Source organism: Hyaena hyaena, unplaced genomic scaffold (genome assembly GCF_003009895.1).
Source record: "Hyaena hyaena isolate Hyena2069 unplaced genomic scaffold, ASM300989v1 scaffold_239, whole genome shotgun sequence".
NCBI lineage: Eukaryota > Metazoa > Chordata > Mammalia > Carnivora > Hyaenidae > Hyaena > Hyaena hyaena.
This window is the reverse complement of record NW_024080871.1, coordinates 554,511-575,817: the sequence shown is the minus strand read 5'-3', so window position 1 is coordinate 575,817 and position 21,307 is coordinate 554,511. Positions and strand designations below refer to the sequence as shown.

The 21,307-nt window shown below is 33.6% G+C and overlaps 1 protein-coding gene across 2 annotated transcripts in view; it reads left to right on the top strand.

Annotated features, from left to right (window-relative positions):
- Nucleotides 1-21,307, top strand: part of KLHL1 (kelch like family member 1) — a 368,129-nt gene that overhangs the window by 133,890 nt on the left and 212,932 nt on the right. For both annotated transcript variants that reach the window (XM_039244388.1, XM_039244387.1), the window contains 2 exons: nt 363-499; nt 19,601-19,797. In XM_039244388.1, coding sequence (XP_039100319.1) covers nt 363-499; nt 19,601-19,797 — 334 coding nt within the window. The remainder of the gene's footprint in view (nt 1-362; nt 500-19,600; nt 19,798-21,307) is intronic.

Below are 21,307 nucleotides of genomic sequence, written 5' to 3'. Positions count from 1 at the left end.
ATAGATGGCACCATTAATTCAGAGTCTTCAGTAGTGTGGTAAAAAGTAGGTGAGTATGTAGAGAGAAAAATAATTGGATTCCTATCCAAAATGATCAAGGAACTAAATGTGAGAAAGAAAAAAAAATGTGTTTAAAATGGTGGAAAAAAATGTAGGTTAATGTTCTGTGACCAAAGGTGGAACAGAATATCCTAATTTAGTTTTGAAAAGTACAATCTGTAAGGCAATAAGTAGATTGATAGATGATACAGAGATACACAGATGGTATCTAGGTAGATAGAGTCTGGACTGCATTCTTATTAGTAGTCAGCATTTTTCTGTTTTACAATTGTGACTTAAATTAGATCCTATGACTCTTTCAGGCTTGTTCTGAGCTCAGTCTCCGACTATTTTGCTGCCATGTTTACAAGTGATGTTTGTGAAGCCAAGCAAGAGGAGATCAAGATGGAAGGCATAGACCCCAATGCCCTCTGGGACCTTGTCCAATTTGCATATACAGGTACTGTAAAAGAATTATAGCTTCATGTTGCTCCTCTCATGAATTTTAGAATTTGGGTATGGGATTTAAAGGTTAAAAAAGTGCTTAGTTTGTGTATTTGATTTTTTCAGTTGAAAGATTATCGAAAAGAGAAAAATCAGGCTACCTTTTCATTTGTCACGAAATAAAAAGCGTATTTATGTATACATACACCCTATTTCCTTCCACAAAGGATTTAATAAGTTTATAAATATAGCCAATGAAATGACCTGGGGAGAGGAGCAGAGAGGTTATTAATTCTCAAAAATTTGTTAATGTCCATAAATAGAGAATTAGACAAAGAAATAGATTCTCATTGTCTTTCCTTTTGGAAAGTATCGGTTGAAAGAATCCTGTCTCCTTGTATTATATTATTTTAACATGAAAATCTTAACAGAACATTTAATGTGGATTTGACAAACTTAGTTGAAAGGGACAGTGAAGATATTTAGAGTTATGAAACTGACCAGTTTTTGAAGCATTTTCTTCCTGCTCTACTATGTTGATATTTTCTAATGGCCTTTGCGCCATGTTATACTTAGCACATTCAGATAAGTTTGCCAATTAGCAAACATTTGTTGAATGTTTCAAATGTGCAAGTATAACTTGTATCTCTGGAGAATAAACCAATGAATCAGTCATGTCTTTGTCTTACAGAAGCTTACAGTCCGAGTGGAGAAGTTATGTGAGGGAATAAATACAATATAATGTGACACATTAAAAGGGAGTTTGAAGACATAAAACCTGCCACTCCAGACATTATCAGGGCTCATATTCATTTAAAACATTTTAATCATTTTCAAGACTAGTGTGGTAAAGGGAGACATTTTAATAAAATCTTGTGATGGAAGCAAAGGCAGATAAATGAATTGATGTAATATTTTTTTTTAGAAATGGCTGGTGGTTCTTTTTGTCTGAACTCTCAATCCTAGTATGAAATACAAATAAAAGGTAGGCTAGGGCCTGGTTATCAAAGCAGAGGATCCTAGTTTAAGGAGATGTGTTTTTGTAGTATTTCAGGTTACAGGCCACATAAGATGACATTGTGAAGATCGGTCACTAGAACTAAAAGGCTGTTAAACTATTGGGAATCTGTGTTCTTGGAGGATTTGGCTTCTCATCGAGAGGAGTTTCCTAATATAACACTTAATGAGTCAATGAAGCCTTTTTGAAAAGAAAAATCTATGCTGTATCTCAAAGTATCAATGTGGCGGACAGACGTAGATATTTCCTGGCCTGAATTGTTTTTAAATTCTATTTTGTCTAAGTAAATATTGTACTGGGCAAAGTTAAAAACAGTAAAAGTAACTATAGGTGAAACAGACAGAATTCAGTATTTAAAGTGAGGGAGAGAAGACTTGTAAATGCTAGGATGATAGAGACCACAGGCCATCTGTGGTTGCGATTTTGCTTTACCTAAAGGAAGAGTAGACTGTTACCTATCTTTGTGATATGACCTAATTTTACAACTTAGAGCAAGGCACTCACTCAAGGTATACTTGTACTCTCCCACAAAAACTGAGAAATAAGGGTACTATCATCCCTGAAGTTGGCATTTCAAAGGGAATGCTTCCAGGTCCTTGAGAACAAGATTCCTGGCTTGTTAAACTGGCAAAAAGGCTTTTCAAAATATTTACATCTCAAAGGGGTAGACAAAGAATTTATAATTACAGGTTTTCTGGAGTAAATGCTCTAAGGAAAGGGAGACCCCAAAGGCAGGAAGTAGCGTGAATAGGTAGTCAAGCTGAGGGGCCATTAAGACCATCTTAACTGCTTGCAATCTGCATACAGCTTGAAATAGTAACAGAGCCTATCAGTGGCCTCTCAGCCAGAGGATGGCAAAGGTAACCACATTATTGTTTCCTTGAAAGAGAAGAATCCTGAATCTTCCATTTTAGGGATCTTTCTAGCAACAGAAAGGCATAAATCCACTCCTTAACAGCTTCCATGGCCTGGCAACCTTGCAATTCTCTTGTTCAAAACTAGGTCAAAAGACACTCATCATCATGCAGCACAAAGTTGGAAGATGTTTCAAAGCTCCCTGCTGAATGTAATGACCCAGATTTTGCTCTGCTTTATAGGGGACAGGCAGGATACAAAGTGGCCTTTCACGTGCCACTGTCACTTTTGGTTTTTCTCCAACATCCATACTCCCTGGTAGTTCATAAATTTTTGATAGTTTATAGAAAAGTAAGATGAGCAAATGATTTACCAGCTGATATTGGGAGAATTTTAGGCATAACATAAGATACTTGGTCTTTTGATAGATCTATTTACCTATAATAGATATGTACTAAAATATGACAACAGAAGAGATCAAGTGAGCAAACGACAGAAAGCGAATCATAGAAAGTACCCATCTATGTGTCCACTTAGGTAATGTGCTAGCTAGTCTCAGAGATTTTTCTTGGTAGAAAGATAAAAATAAATGCCTCATTGAAGAAGGGAAAAATTGAAAGGCAATAAAGATATTGGGTCAGTTATTTGGTAATATTTCCTTAAACTGAAGTTTGAGAGGCTTTGAAAGAAATTAAGGAGGATCCACTCTGTCAAGAACTGATAGTTCACTATTAGCTGTGGAAGTAAAGCGTTCAATACATATACATAAGATTGCTTTAAAATGATTGAAACAGATAAAAATTTCCATGAGATCTAGAAAGCCGATGAGATTTGAAAGAACCCTATGTGCTTAATTTATTTCATTAGCTTAGATATTAAGGAAAAGAATGAAAGGATAAAATAGCTTGAAATAAACTTTTGACTAAGATAAGCTTCAATGATTATAGGGTTTAATAATCTTTGATTCAAAGAAAGAGAAATTATCCCTTAAAGAATTTCAGGTAGTAAAATGTGTACATAGTAAGATGCAGGAGACACCCTCCCTCCCTGTCTACTCCTCTTTTCCCTACTGTAACAAATTAGAATAAGAAGAAATGAGACCAGTGGCCTGGTAGAAATTCATAAGAACTAAGGCAGTATTCATAGGGTTTCTTTTCCTGGTTACTAGGGAGAGTGGCCTGGATACCTGGGGTGGCTGCATTGATGCTAATACCTCAAAGGAATACGAATATCTTTAAGGGAAAAGATATAATAATAAAAGGTTAGTGTTAACAATATGTAAGATAGGATAAAGAAAATCAGTAATATCTTCTGCTGACAAAGTTGTACATGTTTAGAAGTATGAAGGATTAAGATACAGCAATTAGAACAACATCTAATTATTATGGTATCAAAATAAGCTTCTTTACTTAAAAGGCACCAATCAGTCAATTTCTTTTCACACATTGCCATAGCTCAAGAATGAAAAGGAAATAAAAAATTATACCAGTGTTAGAAATAATTGTCTACCTAATATGAGGTTCATATCACTTTCCAGAGTTCTTAATTGGCTGTTTAAGGAGTTCCAAATTTCTGCTTTTTAAAACTTTTCATTGGATTTTTTTATGGCTTTAACCAAGAAATCTGAGTATGATCTTAGCTATTCAGAGAACAAAGGCCCATTTAAGCAACAGTGTATATTATAAAATAGTGCCCTTTAATAATTCATGCCTTATGTTTAAAAAAAATTTTAATGTCTTATTTATTTCTGAGAGAGAGAGAGGCAGCATGAGCAGGGAGGGTCAGAGAGAGAGGGAGCTACAGAATCTGAAACAATCTCCAGCTCTGAGCTGGCAGTTAGCACAGAGCCCGACACAGGTCCCGAACCCACAAACTATGGGATCATGACCTGAGCTGAAGTTGGATGCTTAACCGACTGAGCCACCCTGGCGCCCCCATACCTTACATTTAAAGTTTGAATGCTTAGTTTCAATCCAAAGGATATATAAGATTACATATCAGTTTTTCAAAATCAAACTATAATTCAGCTAATAATATTTAAGCACAATGCATGAATTAGGTCACACTAGGGACCAGAAGATAAAATATAAATTACGACTGGTTGCAAAAGCAAAAGGGAACTCCTGGGACTTCATCAAGATATAAAGCATTATGCTAGAATGTATTAAGCTGGAATGCATTATGCTAGAATGTATTAAGCTGGAATGCATTATGCTAGAATGTGTTATGCTACAATGTGTTATGCCAAGTGAAATAAGTCAGTCAGAGAAAGACAAATACAATATGATTTCACTCATATGTGCAACTTAAGACACAAAAATGATGAACATAGGGGAAAGAAAAAAAGAGAGAGAGGGAGGCAAACAATAAGACACTGTTAACGAGGTGACTTTTGAGTTTAGGGTTTAAAATAACTAACCTTTGTTGCCTTTGTTTGTATAAACATACTTTTGATATACACAGTCTAATATTTCTTCATTAGAGAAAAGTATAAAGCAAATTTTGAAGACTATTATATTATTGTGTATATAAATAAATACATATGAAGATATGTATACACACACACACACACACACACATACGCACACACACACACATTTCAGTTCTAGCCAAAAATTGATGATCACATTGTGAAAATGAAAGAGGAAATGTAATATATTTGAAAAGAATGCTCTGGAGTTCACTGTATTTTAAAGTTGCTTTCAGGTTGATAGAAATTCCCTTCTGGTTTATCTTTTACACAGTCCCTACTATCTGGACATACTTGAAAATATACTGTGTTCATTGATGTGTAAGGAAATAGAGTTCTAACAAATGTGAGAGATGGGATTGCAGGGTTACTAGCTAAGTATGTCAGGTCCTGTAGAGAACTGATAAGGACACAGTTTAAATAAAGGAAGCTGTCCATCTAGCAGTAGTATTAAGAAGAGAGGTAGAAAATTAAACTGCCAAATAGCAAACCTTTAATCATACTGAAGAGTTAACTTCCTTAAAAAAATTTTAAAAAGGTTTATGTGCCACTGAAGTTAATTAAAGTCTTAGTACATGCTAACAAATGTTAAGATAGCTTCTGCTTACTGCCAAACATTTGAATGAAATAAATACACACACACAGGAACTAAAAAGTTTAATGTTCTATTTTAATATTAAAAAAATATACATCAATATAGTCAGCTTGGACTGAATATTCTAAACTCCCTTCAGAATTTTTTGTCGTAATTAAAAATAAGTTATCGTTACATTTTTATTACTGGTTTAATTCAAGTGGCATGAATTATGCAAGCACATTAGCAGAATATTAGTCTTAAAGTTAGAACTTTTATTACATAGACAATTTCTGTTCTCAGTTTAAGAAATTGAACCTTTAAAGACTGGTTTTATCTATTATTATATCCCATCAATTAAAATTTTGATTTAATAACTTCCATAGGATGATGAAATAACCTATATATCCATTAAGAAACAAAGGAAAATAATAAAAACAAGAATAAATCAGTTGTATATTACTATCATACTTCTCCCCTTTTCATTATCCTAAGAACCCGTGTGTTTGTGTGTGTGTGTGTGTGTGTTTGGGTATGTGTGTGTATGTGCAACAATAAATAATATAAACTAAGTTAGGGAAATTTTTTGCATTAAAATAAGTAATAAAAAATTACATATATCTTCTGAATATTTCACAATGATCTGTTATGGTTACTGAACTGCATCCTGGCTTCATGTTATGGGATTTCACAGACAGATTGAAAAAGAAATTGCTTTGTGAAATTTAATATTTACTACAGATAGAGGAAAGGTTATGTCTTTTCTGCCCTGTAACTCACATTTATTTTCTGGGTCTCCAAGTAAGGAAAATCCCTCCGGTCTCATCTTATAATCAACTTTGCCTTCTTAAAAAAAAAACCTGGTTGGATTTTATGTTATTGTTGCTCACAATCTTATAATTTTTTTTTTAGATTTTCCTTTGGGTACTAGATATTGTACAGGAAAATTGTTTACATGTTCTTTGAATCTTACATTTTGCTTTGGTTGCTAGGAAGGCAGAAACTGAATCATATGACAGTATAGCATGTGTGCAGAGTACATGTTATATATTTTTGTGCATTAGTCTTATATTTGACTATATTTTACCAGGATTATTTAACCATCACTCTAATCTCAAAATATCTGTACACTTGATTCTGTTGCATTTGCGTAATAGCATATAGAATTTAACATCAGAAATATGTGGGGTTTTCTTTGGCCTTTGCTAGGACTAATAATCAACCAGAACTCACTGAGATATTGCAGCCCAGTGTTCACTTGAACTGTTGGACATTTACTCTAATTGGCATGTACTTGCTTCTTATTCCTCAAGTATTTTTATTATATCCCTTGGGCTCCCCCATTTTCATACTTAGAGATCTTGGTCCAATTACTTAGACTTACAGAGTCTTAATATTACTCAACCATAAGAAAGGAAAAATAATAATGCCTAAGTAAGAGGATTGTTTTAAAGAGTAATTAAACAAATAAAAGTGAGTTTAGCATAATGCTTAGCAGATTATAAACACTCAATTATGATGATTATTTATAATAGGTATTTTTAGAAGTTTCATCAAATCCTTTGCACAATCCATTATAAAAAAATGAAACTGGAGGGGCATCTGGGTGGCTCAGTTGGTTAAGAGTCTGATTTTGGCCCAGGTGATGATCTCATGGTTTAGGAGTTCTAGCCCTCCCTGATTTGGGCTCTGCACTGACTGTTCAGAGCCTGGAGGTTGATTCAGATTCCATGTTTCTGTCTCTGTGCCCCTTCCCTGCTTGTGCTCTCTCTCTCTCAAAAACAAATAATTTTTTTTAAATGAAACTGGAGACAGAACTGGGGAGGGAGTCAACACTTTGTTTGCCAACATTTATTAATTTTGAATCTGATATATTATATGCTTTAGTATTACAATATGAATTCTAATTTGTATGTAAAATTTTATATACATTTTTAATACTAAATATTTTTAAACCACCTACTTGTAATTTTGCTGCCTTATGTATTTTAATTATGTTTTTATTACATACTACATTAATTATTTTAGCATATTTTATCTTATTCCACACAGTAACATCCTAAGATGGGCAATTAGTCAAATGTTATTGTCAGATACAAAAATGAAAATATCTTGGTAGAGAGGTCCACATAATTACATGGATGTTAAAGCATGATCCAGTTTTCTCAATGACATTTCAGTGAGCATTCTACTAGATATAAAGTTACTCAAACTTCTGTCTGATTAATATGAGAGGGAATGCTCCTTATATGTCGTTACATTATTGCCACCTTCCATTTCCCAGTACCAACAACCATAAAACATATTTTTTCTTATAATTAGTTTCCTTTTACACAAAATCGTGAATAATCTGAGGAAAGTATATAGATGTTACAAACTGAGAACTGTTTATGACTGATCATAGCACTAGTTGTAGTATATTCCTCAAACTTTGATATTCACAATTTCATAACTGCACATTTAAGTTTAATTTTGTTTTGTTGTTTTTATGTAAATAAGAAGAATTATAGGAAACACTACATGTTTAACATTTAACATTTTCAGGATGTTTTACACACATCTCTGTTACTTCTTATAAGACTCAGCTTTATTGTGCAGTAGGGAAAATACAGCACCAATGTCACATATATTTCTGAACAGTACACATCTTTTAAAATACTACTTTAGTTGTATTTTGACTATTTCTTAATGCTTTGCATTTAAAATTTGATAGAACTGATTCTTTGCACAGATACTATGTAGTGGCAAAAACAACTGAAACAAGTGAATAAAGAAACAAAAACAAGCAAATAGAACAACTCCAGTCACTGCCCCCTTCTGAATTCTTCCAGAAATTACCTTTTTGTCTGGTTTTCCACTTTCATTCAGGAGAGATTTTTCCTTCGTCTTCTTCCCAATTCATAATGAGGACTCTAAGTACTTTAATTTTAAATGCTTTGTCTACCTCAGATAAAGGGTGGTAAGGTTACCCAATAGGGAAGACATTTCAGCCAGCAGTGAGTGGTGTGCTCAAGATATCCTGGAGGAGTACCTTGTATCCTGTCTCCTTGAGACCACACTTGACCTTTCTTAGGCATATCATAGCACACACATTGCTCCACCAGAGAAAATATTCCACTAAATGGCATTCATGCGAGTCTGATGCCTATTTCCCACTTCATCATTTCTTCTCTGAAGAAATTGTTAGATTTAGAAATATTTAGAAGAGTGTGTGGGTGGGAGGAAGCATAATAAAGAATAAAATATCAATAAAGAAAGTATGGACTAGTAATGGAAGAATTCTCTGTGAGGATTGTAAAAATCACTTTAACATATAACATTTTCATTTCTGATATGTCCATGTCTGCAGAATGTAAACAATACTTTGAGATATATGTCATTAATTATTTTCATATATATTCTTGGTCTCTATGGCCTACTTTCTGATAAAAGGGCATTTTTAATATGACATTTAAATTTTTGACAATTTATTATTTTATCAAGTTAAGTTAAAGAAAATATAGGAAGGGCCTCAAGTACAAGCCTCATTTTTATATGCATTTAATTTAAATTTGCCATGTCACAAAATGACTTAAAATGGCTTCAAGGTAAAATACATAAGAGAGGAAAATAAGGTATCGATAATGTATAGGGCAGTGTTTTGTGTTTTGACATGTATTGAAGAGTTAACTGTACATGCCTACAATAACACTTTGTAACTATTTTGAGGCTAAGAAATATTGATTATGATTATAGATTGTTAGGTGTGAAAATTTCAAGAAAAATATGAATACTTACAGTCAGAAAATGAAAGTGGTAAGTCTCTGAAAAGATCCATAATGATAGCAGTAAAGGAATAAGATAACTTATTAAGCATATTTTGAGAGCCAAGATTGTGCTCCAAAGAAAGTTATCTGTTAAATAAATGAAACAAAAAACAGCTGGCAACTCAGAAGCCATAGTGTACAGAGGAAGGGGGTGGTATGGACACCGGCACAGGTAGAACTCTCAGTCTGGGCAAATTGCCAGATGATAAATGTCAAAACTGCAGCCTCTTTTTATTTCCGCATCACATCCATCCAACTGAGTGCATAAAATCTTTAAGTGCCCCAAGATGGAGCAACTTTGTAGATAACTTCAATTCAACCTAGTTCTATGAGAATGTACTTCTATATAATGTTGTTGTAAGATCTGTCCAGTGACAAGTTATATTTTCCTGTATTTATCCCTTTCAATCTCCCCTCTATTTTTATGACTGAAATAGAACAATAAAGGAAGAACAAATATAAAGTCATTTACGGAAGCCACAACTATAACTTTAGTCTTAATTTCATGCCTAGGTATCTATGATACATTAAACACAGAAATTCAAGTAAAAAATACCTGAAAAAAGCATCCAGATTCAAATCCACAGCACCTCTAGTATGATTTACACCACAAGAGTCATATGTTTCTGTTTGTATTCATAGAAATTACATGCCAATTTGTTTTAGCTTCTCAGTCACCAAGGCAAAGAAAGAAGCATAATCAGTTATGTTATAAAATAAAAACAAATATCTTGCTTAGTATAAGCATAGGTTTCTAATATTAAAATCTGAGAAGCATATTTTTGAATATCTGAATATTTGTAAAACACTATATCATATACTTCAGACAACTTCACTAATTTGCTAAAAGTGGATATAATAATGAGTTATGGAACTATTTCTTCTAAGTTCAAATGATGTTGCCCAGACACACAAATTACTAAAAACTTCAGGTACCAAAGAATAAAGTATTAAAATCCAGGAATCAAATCAGTTGGGTTGTAGGTACATTTAATTTAAAGAGATTCGTATTACTGATACTGAACTCAAAAGTATATGTTCCTCCTAAAGGTATCCTAATGTATATAATTTTATAATAGCCAAATGAACATATGTATGGTATGTTTGATATACCAGTAGACAAATTATGTTACTTCCAGTACAAGTTTGTATAACTTGTATAATTATGCATTGGTCCTTTATTTTTAATTTTTCTCACAACCAAAATTTCCTTAAGTATTGAGTGACAGGCTGAGTTAGAGCAAATCCCATAGCAGGTACTAGAAGTAGAAAAAAATATTTATGTAGTTGATTAAGGACAGAGTTATAAGCTTTGATATACTAAAAATTAAGGAGTATATTCTATGGTTAAAAATCAAGTAAGCTAAACACATGTGCATGAATGTGGGTCAAGGGTATGTTCAGAAAATGTCAAGATTTTTCTCAGCAAACGATTTCTTGTTTTTTCCATATCATTGATATGTTAATATTAAATTTAAAACAACTTAGGTACTGAGTTTTTTAGTTCCAATACCCATTGGACTATTTGTTTATTTAAAAACATTTTTTAGTGTTTATTTTTGAGAGAGACAGAACATGAGCAGGGGAGGGGCTGAGAGAGAGTGAGACACAGAATCTGAAGCAAGCTCCATGCTCTGAGCTGTCAGCACAAAGCCAGACACAGGCCTTGAACCCAACAACGGTGAGATCATGACCTGAGCCAAAGTTGGATGCTTAACCGACGGAGCCACCCAGGTGCCCCTGCACTTCTTAAAGAAAAGATGTGCAGTTAGAATTAGAAAAATGATGGCCTTTATTATTACAACTACCTTTCATGGGTTCTTGCATAGATATTTCCCTGACTTTTCCAACAGTAAGCCCTTAAACTCCAAGATATATTTACTACTTAAAAAACATGATGTGTGCTTTTCTTATGGCTAGAATACAGGAAAGACATTGTTTTTTTGATTAATAAGGTCTAAGATTATAAGATTTTCTAGGCATAGCTTGTCATTCTGTTTTATAAAACTGGCTTGCTATGATTTTTTAGATAACAACCAAGATTTTCTTCCACATAAGAGGTGAGCAGGGGACCAGGGAGCCAGTAATTGGAGCATATTAGAATAAGGAATAATTTGATGGTAGCAAAAGTCTAAAGTGCAATAAAAATCAATTTCTTTTGGTAGCTGTTAAAAAGACATATAAGCCTATTAAAAATAATAAAATGATGCAAACCAACATTCTCTTAATGCTCCTGCTTTTTTTTATCACTCAAAAAATCTTAGGAATTTGATGATATAGATTATTGAGAAAGTAAATAAATAACCAAGAATACACAAATCTCCCATGTGGAATTCTACATCATTTATGTAATTAATATGCCCTCAAGGAAATAGGCCACAAATCCATATTCTTCAAGTGTGGCCATTCATAAGGACTTCCTTCCAGAAAGCACAGTATAGAAAAGGAGACCCAAGGGTAATTTTATAATGGAGACACCTGACAAATGCTACTTCTGCTGTTTGGCAACCCAGTTGGATTGAGGCCAGTGGTTTGGGTGCTAAAAAAGTTCACCTAAGAAGAATAAAGGAGATGGAGGTTTACTGAATACATGGCAAGGGAGCAGGAGGAAGGATAGCAAAAGAGGGCCTGTCTGCTAGGAGGCCTTGGTGGCTGTAGGTAAGCGGAGAAGGTGAGGAGGTATGGAGACATGGAATTTTCCTTTTTTTGTATGTATGTCCAGGTATAAGTAACCCATTGGTCAGCTAAAGCTTATGGATATTTTGAGGTAGGTTGTCTAATGGGCCTCTTTGTATTCAGCCCCTTGGGTGACTGTGGACCCTTTTACTCTATTTAGGTTTCCATTGCTCAAGTTGGTTGCCCAAAAGTGTCACTACGCCTACTAAGTGATCAAAATTAACATCAACAGTGATGAGTCATGTTGATAGTATGTACCCTTGGTATGATGTGATGAGACCAGAACCCATATTCCACTGTAATCATAATTAAATGAATCTCAATTGAGGGACAGTCTACAAAATACTTAACTAAAACTCCTCAAAACAGTCAGTCATCAAAAACAAAGAAAATTGGGAAACTGTCACAGCCAAGAGGAGCCTAAGGAGACATTATCACTAAATAAGATATGATATCCTGCATGAGATCCTGAAACAGAGAAAGGGATATTAAATAGGTTGGTTTTTTTAAAAAAAGTAAATTAAAGTATGGACTTAGTTAATACTACTATACCAGTATTGGTTCTATGATTTAACATATGTATCATACTAATGTAGAATGTTAACAACAAAGAAAAATAGGTGGGTATTTAATATGAGAAATCTACATTATTTTGTAAGTTTCCTGTAAATTTAAAGTACTTTAAGAAAAATGTTTATTTCTAAGAATTTCTATGAATTACTTAAATATTAATTTTTAATTTTGTTTCAGTTCTAGTGTGGTAATGGTATTACTTCTCTTGCTTTGTACTGAAGATAGAGATGATAGATGATTGATTGATTTGATAGATTTAATTTACTTTCTGGATTTTATAGGCAACTTTTGTATCTATTTGGTGAAATCAATTCTTTTTTAATGTAACTGATTATATGGATCAAATAAGGTTGTACAGCACAGTTGGTAATAGGATATCACTTGTCCATTGCAAATACAGCAGCATAAATTCACATTCTTCCATAATCTTCACCTTTTCCTTCCCATTCTGTTTTCATTACAATACAGTGTAAATTTAAATATATTATTTTGTAGAAAAACAGTTTAAGTCTATCGAAACATAGTTAGAATACTCAGTCACTTTAATATCTACTCAAGATGAGACATATAGATATATGTAGCACACATTTGGAGATACTCCATTCAAAAGACATCCTGTTCTTATTCCAAAATTGATTCAAGGGATGGTGACTAATTCTATCAGTCTAGTTCCTATAGGGTCAAAATCAATTATTGAAGTTTTACCACATTGCTAATTATTGATTAAACATGGTCATGTGATACTATTTTTGTTAAGGCGACCTGAAAGGAAAACTTCTGGGGAACTTTCAGTAAAGATTTCTTCACTGATTCAAGAGACACATGAATGAAGGAAGAGTTTCTCTTCTTATGGGTGTTTTTCTGTCCAATCTGAAGCTTGAAACAACGCACTTGAGAAGATGGTCATTTTCTGATGATGTGTTGAAGCTTTCAGTTAATCATTTCCGGAGACAACCCTCCTCTCCCTTTGTCAAATGAGATTATAACTATTTCCTTACTATTTAAGAAAATTCTTCAAGGCTTTCTATTATTACAATGAAAGGCTTTTAGGTATCCAAAGTTTAATTTAAGTATCAGATATTTTAAAACCAATTTTCCATGGCATGAAAAGTAAAAATATGTAGACTTTCCCCATTAGTGTATATGTGTATATTTTCTACGAAGAAAAATATCATGCATGAAGTAGCTCAATTTGTGTGCATTCAAGCTCAACACACACTAATATTCCATTTGTGCCTTCTGGCTTTTACAAATGGTCTTTTCATTGGATATACTCCAAATTGAAAAAAGTTGAATATTTTAGCTCTTTCAAACAAACAATACCTATACCCTCCAAATTTGCATCCAGTTACCATAAGTAAGCTGAAAAAATTAATCTATTGACAACCTGTGAAAATTCAAGTTTTTCCTCTCCCCCACCCCTGCCTTTATTTTTATAGGAAAGGAAGGATAAATGCCTACTAAAATTTTATCTAAATTATTATGAAGTATAATGCTAGACTCACTATTTGGACTATTTGGTTTTATAAACAGATATCTTACATATCCTATAGCTCATTACACTGACATAATATCTCTGAATCACTTTTCAAGTATTCATCCGGCAAAGTAAAATAGTAACATGCACACACACACACACACACACACACACACCCATACACATCCACCATTTTATATGCTATGTTTACATCTATGAAATTATTTTAACAATATGTTGATAAAGTATTTTAAATGATCATTGCATATGTGAAGTTGCCATGGCTATAATATGTTATCTACATTATAAACTTCAAGAAAAAAATTAACACATAACCCATGATTTCTCTAAGTTATAATATTCTATCTTTGTGATTTTGTTAGTAAAGCTTGAATTAAAGCCCCTCAGAAAATATAGATACTAAACATCTTTGTTCGCATTTAAGTATTCTTTTTAAAAGCTTTATTGATGAGTAATTGACATATAGAAAACTGATAATATATAAGATGTATAATTTGATGTTTTGATCTAGTTATACACCCATAAAATCATTTCCACAAAGAGGCTAATGAATGTATCCATCATGCACTTTCTGATCCATCTTTACTTAGGTAAAGTACTATAGAATAGTTTATTCTTGTGCTTACTACCATAGTCATAAACATTTAAATATATATCAACAACTACACTACCGTAATTATCTTAAAATCATTTGAGCTTGTATGACTCCTTCAACTTCAGATGAATATTTTGTTTGACATTTTTACTTTTTTTTTTTAATGTTTTTTTATTTATTTTTGAGAGAGAGATAGAGACAGCATGAGCAGGGGAGGGTCAGAGAGAGAGAGGGAGACATAGAATCCAAAACAGGCCCCAGGTTCTGAGCTAGCTGTCAGCACGGAGCCTGATGTGGGGCTCGAACCCATGAATCGCAAGATCATGACCTAAGCCAAAGTCAAACACTCAACCGACTGAGCTACCCAGGCACCCCTGACATTTTTTATTGAAAGATATTTTGAGATATAAACACCTCAAAGAACTGTATTGGCAAATGTCTCTGCTACCAAATTGACCTATGATATGTTCTACTAGTTGATAATATCCAAATAAAGGATCCTTGTGAATTTGTTAAAACCTTGTAAGTTTAAAAATAACTATTTCTATATTTTATCATTGATAATGTCCCTCTTTTATATTAAAACTGCAATTTAGGTAGCTAATTTAATTAGAAATTGATATATATAGTAAAAGTATTTTAATTTTTCTCTCATACAGTGTTCATTTCAATTTCTTGTTTCCACTTTACCTGTTTTTTCTTCCTTCTTCATCAATCCTTTGCAACACTTGGAAGCATACTGTAGATTCCCTTGCTTTCTTATTCTTTCAGTGACCCTCATAAATAAAACATAAAACTCTTTAACTATTAAACATATTAAGTATAGGTGAAATGTCATGTTTGAAAGCAAAGTTATCCCTCACCCAACAGATATTGACTAATTATAAAGGAAAAAAAATTCTTTAAAATGAAGAAATCTAGCAGACATTGCCTTAAACAAGGCACCAAACAACACCATCAATGATGAGACATACCCACATCATGAACATCCCTATAAAAAGCACTGCAAAGGATAGAATATCACCTATATGATGTCCCTGTCAAAAAAAGATTTCAGAGGTCTAATCGTGGTGATATAATATGACTAACCCAACTGGGGGAGCTCTACAGAACAACTAGTCTGCAATCATCACTATTGTTATAAATGTCACGAAGGACAAAGTGGCTGAGAAACTAACACAAGTTAAAGGAGAGTAAAGGGACGTTACAAGTAAATATAATGTGTAAGCCTTGATTCGATCCTGAATTTAAAAATAAGATCTTTAAGCATATTATTTAGACATTTGGGGAAATTGCATCATAGCAAATACTAGTGTATCAATTTTGTAAGAGTAAAAACTACATTGTGGTTTATAGGAGAACGCCTTTGTTCTTAGACACACATGCTTAAGTATTTAGGGGTGAAGTATAACAGTTGGAATAATCCAGTAATTCAACAGCTGTAGCATAAACACACACACATACACACAAACACATGCAGAAAAATATGGCAAAATGTTAACCTTTGGTGAAGCCAGGTAAAGGGTATATGGGTGTTTATTGTACTATTCTTGCAAATTACTATAGGTTAAAAAAATCCAAAATAAAAAACTTTGGTTTGGAAAAAGATAAAGACAGTCTGTTTATAAATATCTTTCTTAATAAATATTCTGTCCTTAATGATGAATTTATGGGGCACCTGGGTGGCTCAGTCAGTTGGGCGTCCGACTTCGGCTCAGGTCATGATCTCACGATTTGCAGGTTGGAGCCCCGCGTTGGGCTCTGTGCTGACAGCCAGCTCAGAGCCTGGAGCCTGCTTCAGATTCTGTGTCTCCTTCTCTCTCTGACCCTCGCCTGCTCTCTCTCTCTCTCTCTTTCTCTAAAAAATAAATAAAACATTTAAAAAATTGAAAAAAAAGAAAGATGAATTTATGAAAGTAGGCAACTTTTCTAACATGCTATAGAAATACTACTGATGAAAAAAAGGAGAAATCTAAAAAAAATTGCAGTAGCATCATGAAGTTAGAAAATAAATACTAGCTAGCAAAAATACACACTTAAATTTCAACTAGATGATAGCATATTAATAATGAAAGTTAGAGTGCCTGGTTTTCCCAGTCAGTTGAACGTCTCACTTGGTTTTGGCTCAGGTCACAATCCCAGGGTCATGGGATTTGAGCCTCACATTGGGCTTCATGCTGAGAATGGAGCCTGCTTGAGATTCTCTCTCTGTCCCTCCCCCCTTCTCACATACACTCTCTCTCTCTCAAAAAAAGAGAAAAAAAAGCAAGAATGAAAGAAAGAAAAAACAAGAAAGTTAATCAATTATTTTTTTCCTATACGTCTGAATTTGAGTTTCAAATTTATGTAGTCTGTCTTCCAAGTGCATAAATGAATTAAAATATCTCCTTTATATAGGACTGATAACTATCATTGAATATAAGAGTTTGCAATATAGGTCTTACTGAGGCAAAAAGTAGAAGAACTATATAAATAAAACTTGTTTGGATACTTTAAACCTCAGTCAAATTTAGAACATTCAGAAAGGAAAATAAAACATTATTTTCTCAGAAAGATATCTAAAATCCTTAACATCTTGCAATTAAATGTAGAACACAGATCCTTATTTTTGGGTAATAATAGTTAAAACTAAAGGTGATAAAGTTATATAAAGACAGAACACCAGAAATAAAATGAATCCATAATCAAAGAAAAAGAATGACATTATTAAAACTTAGGACTAAAAACTGATGTTTATGAATTAATTAAAAATTCTGTGAAATGAATGATTCTCTTTCATAGAATTTCTACATTAAAAGTTATTTAAATTTTTAGTAAGTTAAGATTAGGCAGTATATTAGATATACCAAATAAGTATCTGTGAATTTACTTATTTCTTATTTTTTTAATGTTCTATTTATTTCTGAGAGAGAGAGAGAGAGAGAGACAGCATGAGCAGGGGAGGGTCAGAGAGAGAGGGAGACACAGGATTGGAAACAGGCTCCAGGCTCTGAGCTAGCTGTCAGCACAGAACCTGACATGGGACTCGAAGCCATGAACCGTGAGTTCATGACCTGAGCTGAAGTCAGATGTTTAACCGACTGAGCCATTCAGGTGCCCCAGTATCCGTGAATTAAAAGGTAGATATAAATATATTATAAATTTTAATATAAATAATTCTCATGGAGAGAACCTCTAGAAGTAAAGATGAAATATTTTTAAAGTTTTAAATATAAGGTTTAAATGAAATATTAAATATACTGGGGAGGTAATCAGTGAATGGAATATATAAAGAAACTACAGATATGCAGGAGAGAATGATTTGATCAATACCAAGCCCTTGATAATAGCCTCAAGGAGAAAATTGAAAAATGTAAGGAGGAAGAAAGAACCATTTCAATAAAAATAGGCAATACTTTCCAGAGTTTTCATATTTAGCAAAAACAAAAATTTCTGAGCAAAATTAATAAAAATAATTCAAAAAACTACTGTCCGTTATCCTTACTCTGTATTATGCATTAACGAGACCCACAAAAGTTGATTTGCTGAAATGATTAAACAATCCACTGAAAAGACAGGTTAATTTAACAAAGTAAGAATGACAGTGGTAAAAATAAACAATCTATGGCATGAAAATCTTTACAATAACTATAGGCACACACTAATTAAAACAAAATTAAAAATACAATTTAGAGTAAATTGGGGCCACCTGGGTAGCACAGTCAATTAAGCGTCTGACTCTTGATCTCATCTCATGTCATGATGTCATGGATTGTGATTTTGAGCCCATCAAGCTCTAAGCTGATGGTGCAGAGCCTGCTTGGGATTCTGTCTCTCCTTCTCTCTGGCCCTCCCCAACTTGTGCTCTCTCACTCTCTTAATATTTTCTTATTTTAAAAAAAAAAAATTAGAGTAGATTAGACTGCAAGAATCAATAAAGCCAATAAACCAATACAATTATATACAGTTGAGTATTTGACTTTATTGAGTTTTATTAGTTTAAATATTGCATTATTATTATTTGAAACTAATAGTTTTTGGTGTAGATTCAGGCACACAGGCTCCTTACTCCTTGTGCATCCCTCATCCACCAGGGTTTTATGTCACCTTTATTTTGCTGGTAGAAGAGAAAGAGAATGGATGGAGCACACTCAAGTCATAAATGCCTTGGTGTGGCAGTAAGCCACATCGCCTACTCATAGTCCATGGACATGTATCCTGATGTTATCATGTGTCCTGGTCCTGTGTTCAAAAAATGCATGAAGCTGTTTCTAGTGAAGAGTAACAGTCTGTGCTGCAAAAACTCAGATGGAATAATCCATTTGTATGGCTTAGAAATGCTCATTCATTCCTGAGTGACAAAATCTGAATGGGAATAAACCTATTAAAGATGTGTTAATTGCCAAATAAAAACTAACCCCAAATAGTTAAGCCCAGAAGTCTTCACAGAAATGTTTTACAAATAGTCCACAGTCCAATTCTTTAGTAAATTATTCCAGTAGTTGGACCAAAGAGGAAATACTCAAGAACTCATTTGTTGAGGTTAAGAGAACTGACCAAAAGGTAAGGAAAATTACAGAGAACTCTAATTATGGGTACAGTGAGTTAACAACAATATTCACAATCTATAACATATGTATATATAAGATATGCACATATACATTTACTCATTCTACACATATAAGCGCTTCATATTAAAATACACATGAATGTATTGTCAGAAACTTCATAAACCTTTGCCCTCCTAAGCTTGTAGATGTGTTTTGTGAAACTTGTCCCTCTTTTTTTTTCTTAATTCACAACAAAAGGAACACCCATAACTTCTACTGAAGTGGATACAAACACTTTAGTTGAAACTGCACTTCAAGTTGAAGATCTTGAACATTATGTGAAGTAAAACATGCAAGATGCTTAAAACAATTGGTGGCTTTCAGTGAGCAAAAATCTACTTATCTTGATTATCTGTTTAGGCTGAGCTCATTTCTAGCAGTTTGGCCTAATGTTTTGAGTAATACAATGGTATATGTTATTGTTCTAAACGGGGTTTCATGATTCTGTTCACTTAATGTTTAGGTTGCTTGGAATTAAAGGAAGACACCATTGAAAACCTTCTTGCTGCAGCGTGCCTTCTTCAGCTTCCCCAAGTAGTAGAAGTGTGCTGCCACTTCCTCATGAAGCTGTTGCACCCCTCCAACTGTTTGGGGATCCGAGCCTTTGCAGATGCTCAAGGATGCATCGAGTTAATGAAGGTGGCCCACAGTTACACAATGGTAAGGAAATTTTTATATTTTTATAATAGAGCCATAGCTGTATTATAAAGAGGTTCAAACAATTGCTGTCATTGCATTGAATGACTTTTTTATGTTTCAAATGAGTTTTATAGGCTTGGCACATTTCTATTATGGGGCACAATGTACTACATAGAATTTTATAATATCAAAGTAAAAAAAAAATCCCTGTTCGTAATGGACTTAATTCTACATTGTGTATAAATTATAAATAAAACCATAAAGCAATTATAGACTATTGAAGATTTTAGAAGTTTTTTAATCTTTCTTCTTGCTCCTGGCATATCTATCTTTTCATATCTACTTCCACAGCTGCCCCCTTTTTCTCCTTTTCTTTCTAGTAAAGAGCTACCAGCCTGTACCACAATAAAGAAAAAAAAAAAAACTTTTCTTTTGCCTTTTTCTCACAACATTTCTACTATGCAGTAAGTTGTATCAACCAAATTCAATGTTGAAAAGTCTACTCACAATGTGACGGTACTTGGAGATGGGTTGGAGATGGGGCTTTTGATTGTAATTAGGCTTAAATGAGGTCTTAAAAGTGGGTCCCTCATGATGAGATTAGTCCCCTTATAAGGGGAAATACCAGAGAATTTGCCTCCTCTCTCTCTCTACCTTGTGAGGGCATAGTAAGAAGGTGGCCATCTATAAACCATGAAGGGAACCCTCACCAGCAACCCAAATCAGTCTACACCTGCATCTTAGACTTCCCAACTCCTAAATATGGGAAATAAATTCCTGTTCTCTAAGCTACCCAGGCAATAGTGTTGTGTTATAGAAGCCCAAGCTGCCAAATACATTTTCATCATAGCACACTATGTTTGCTATACCTCTGCCTGTATGATTTGTCCAGGAAAAGGAAAATCATACTTACAGTATATATTGTAAAGTATTTATTGGCATAGTACATATTGGGTTTCAGAACCTCTTAAACTTCTATAGTAAAGGAAAATATTTAGATGTACAGATGAACTGATCTATTTTTTTAAAGAACTTTGACTTTCTTCACCATTTTAATGATGGGTTTAAACTGAGTGAATATAAGTCAGTAAATACTCATAAACTAATTTGTCTACTTGTATTTTTCTCTTCAACTTTTTCTATATATAAATATGTATTTTAACAGCTTTGTAGAGATACCAAAAATCATTTGAATTGTACACATTAGATGTGTGAACTTTGTGGCATGGGATTTTTTTTTCATGTTATCTCTATTCTAGAATAGAATAATCAGTTATAACAATTCACACCCATCATATTTCATACCCTAGAAAGAACATTCTAAAACCTCTTATTCTACTGCCTAGCATATAGTAAACCCTATATAAAATGCTAGCCATGGGACGCCTGGGTGGCTTAGTCGGTTAAGCGTCCGACTTTCGCTTAGGTCATGATCTCACGGTTCGTGGGTTCGAGCCCCACATCGGGCTCTGTGCTGACTGCCAGCTCAGAGCCTGGGGCCTGTTTCAGTCTGTGACTCCCTCTCTCTCTG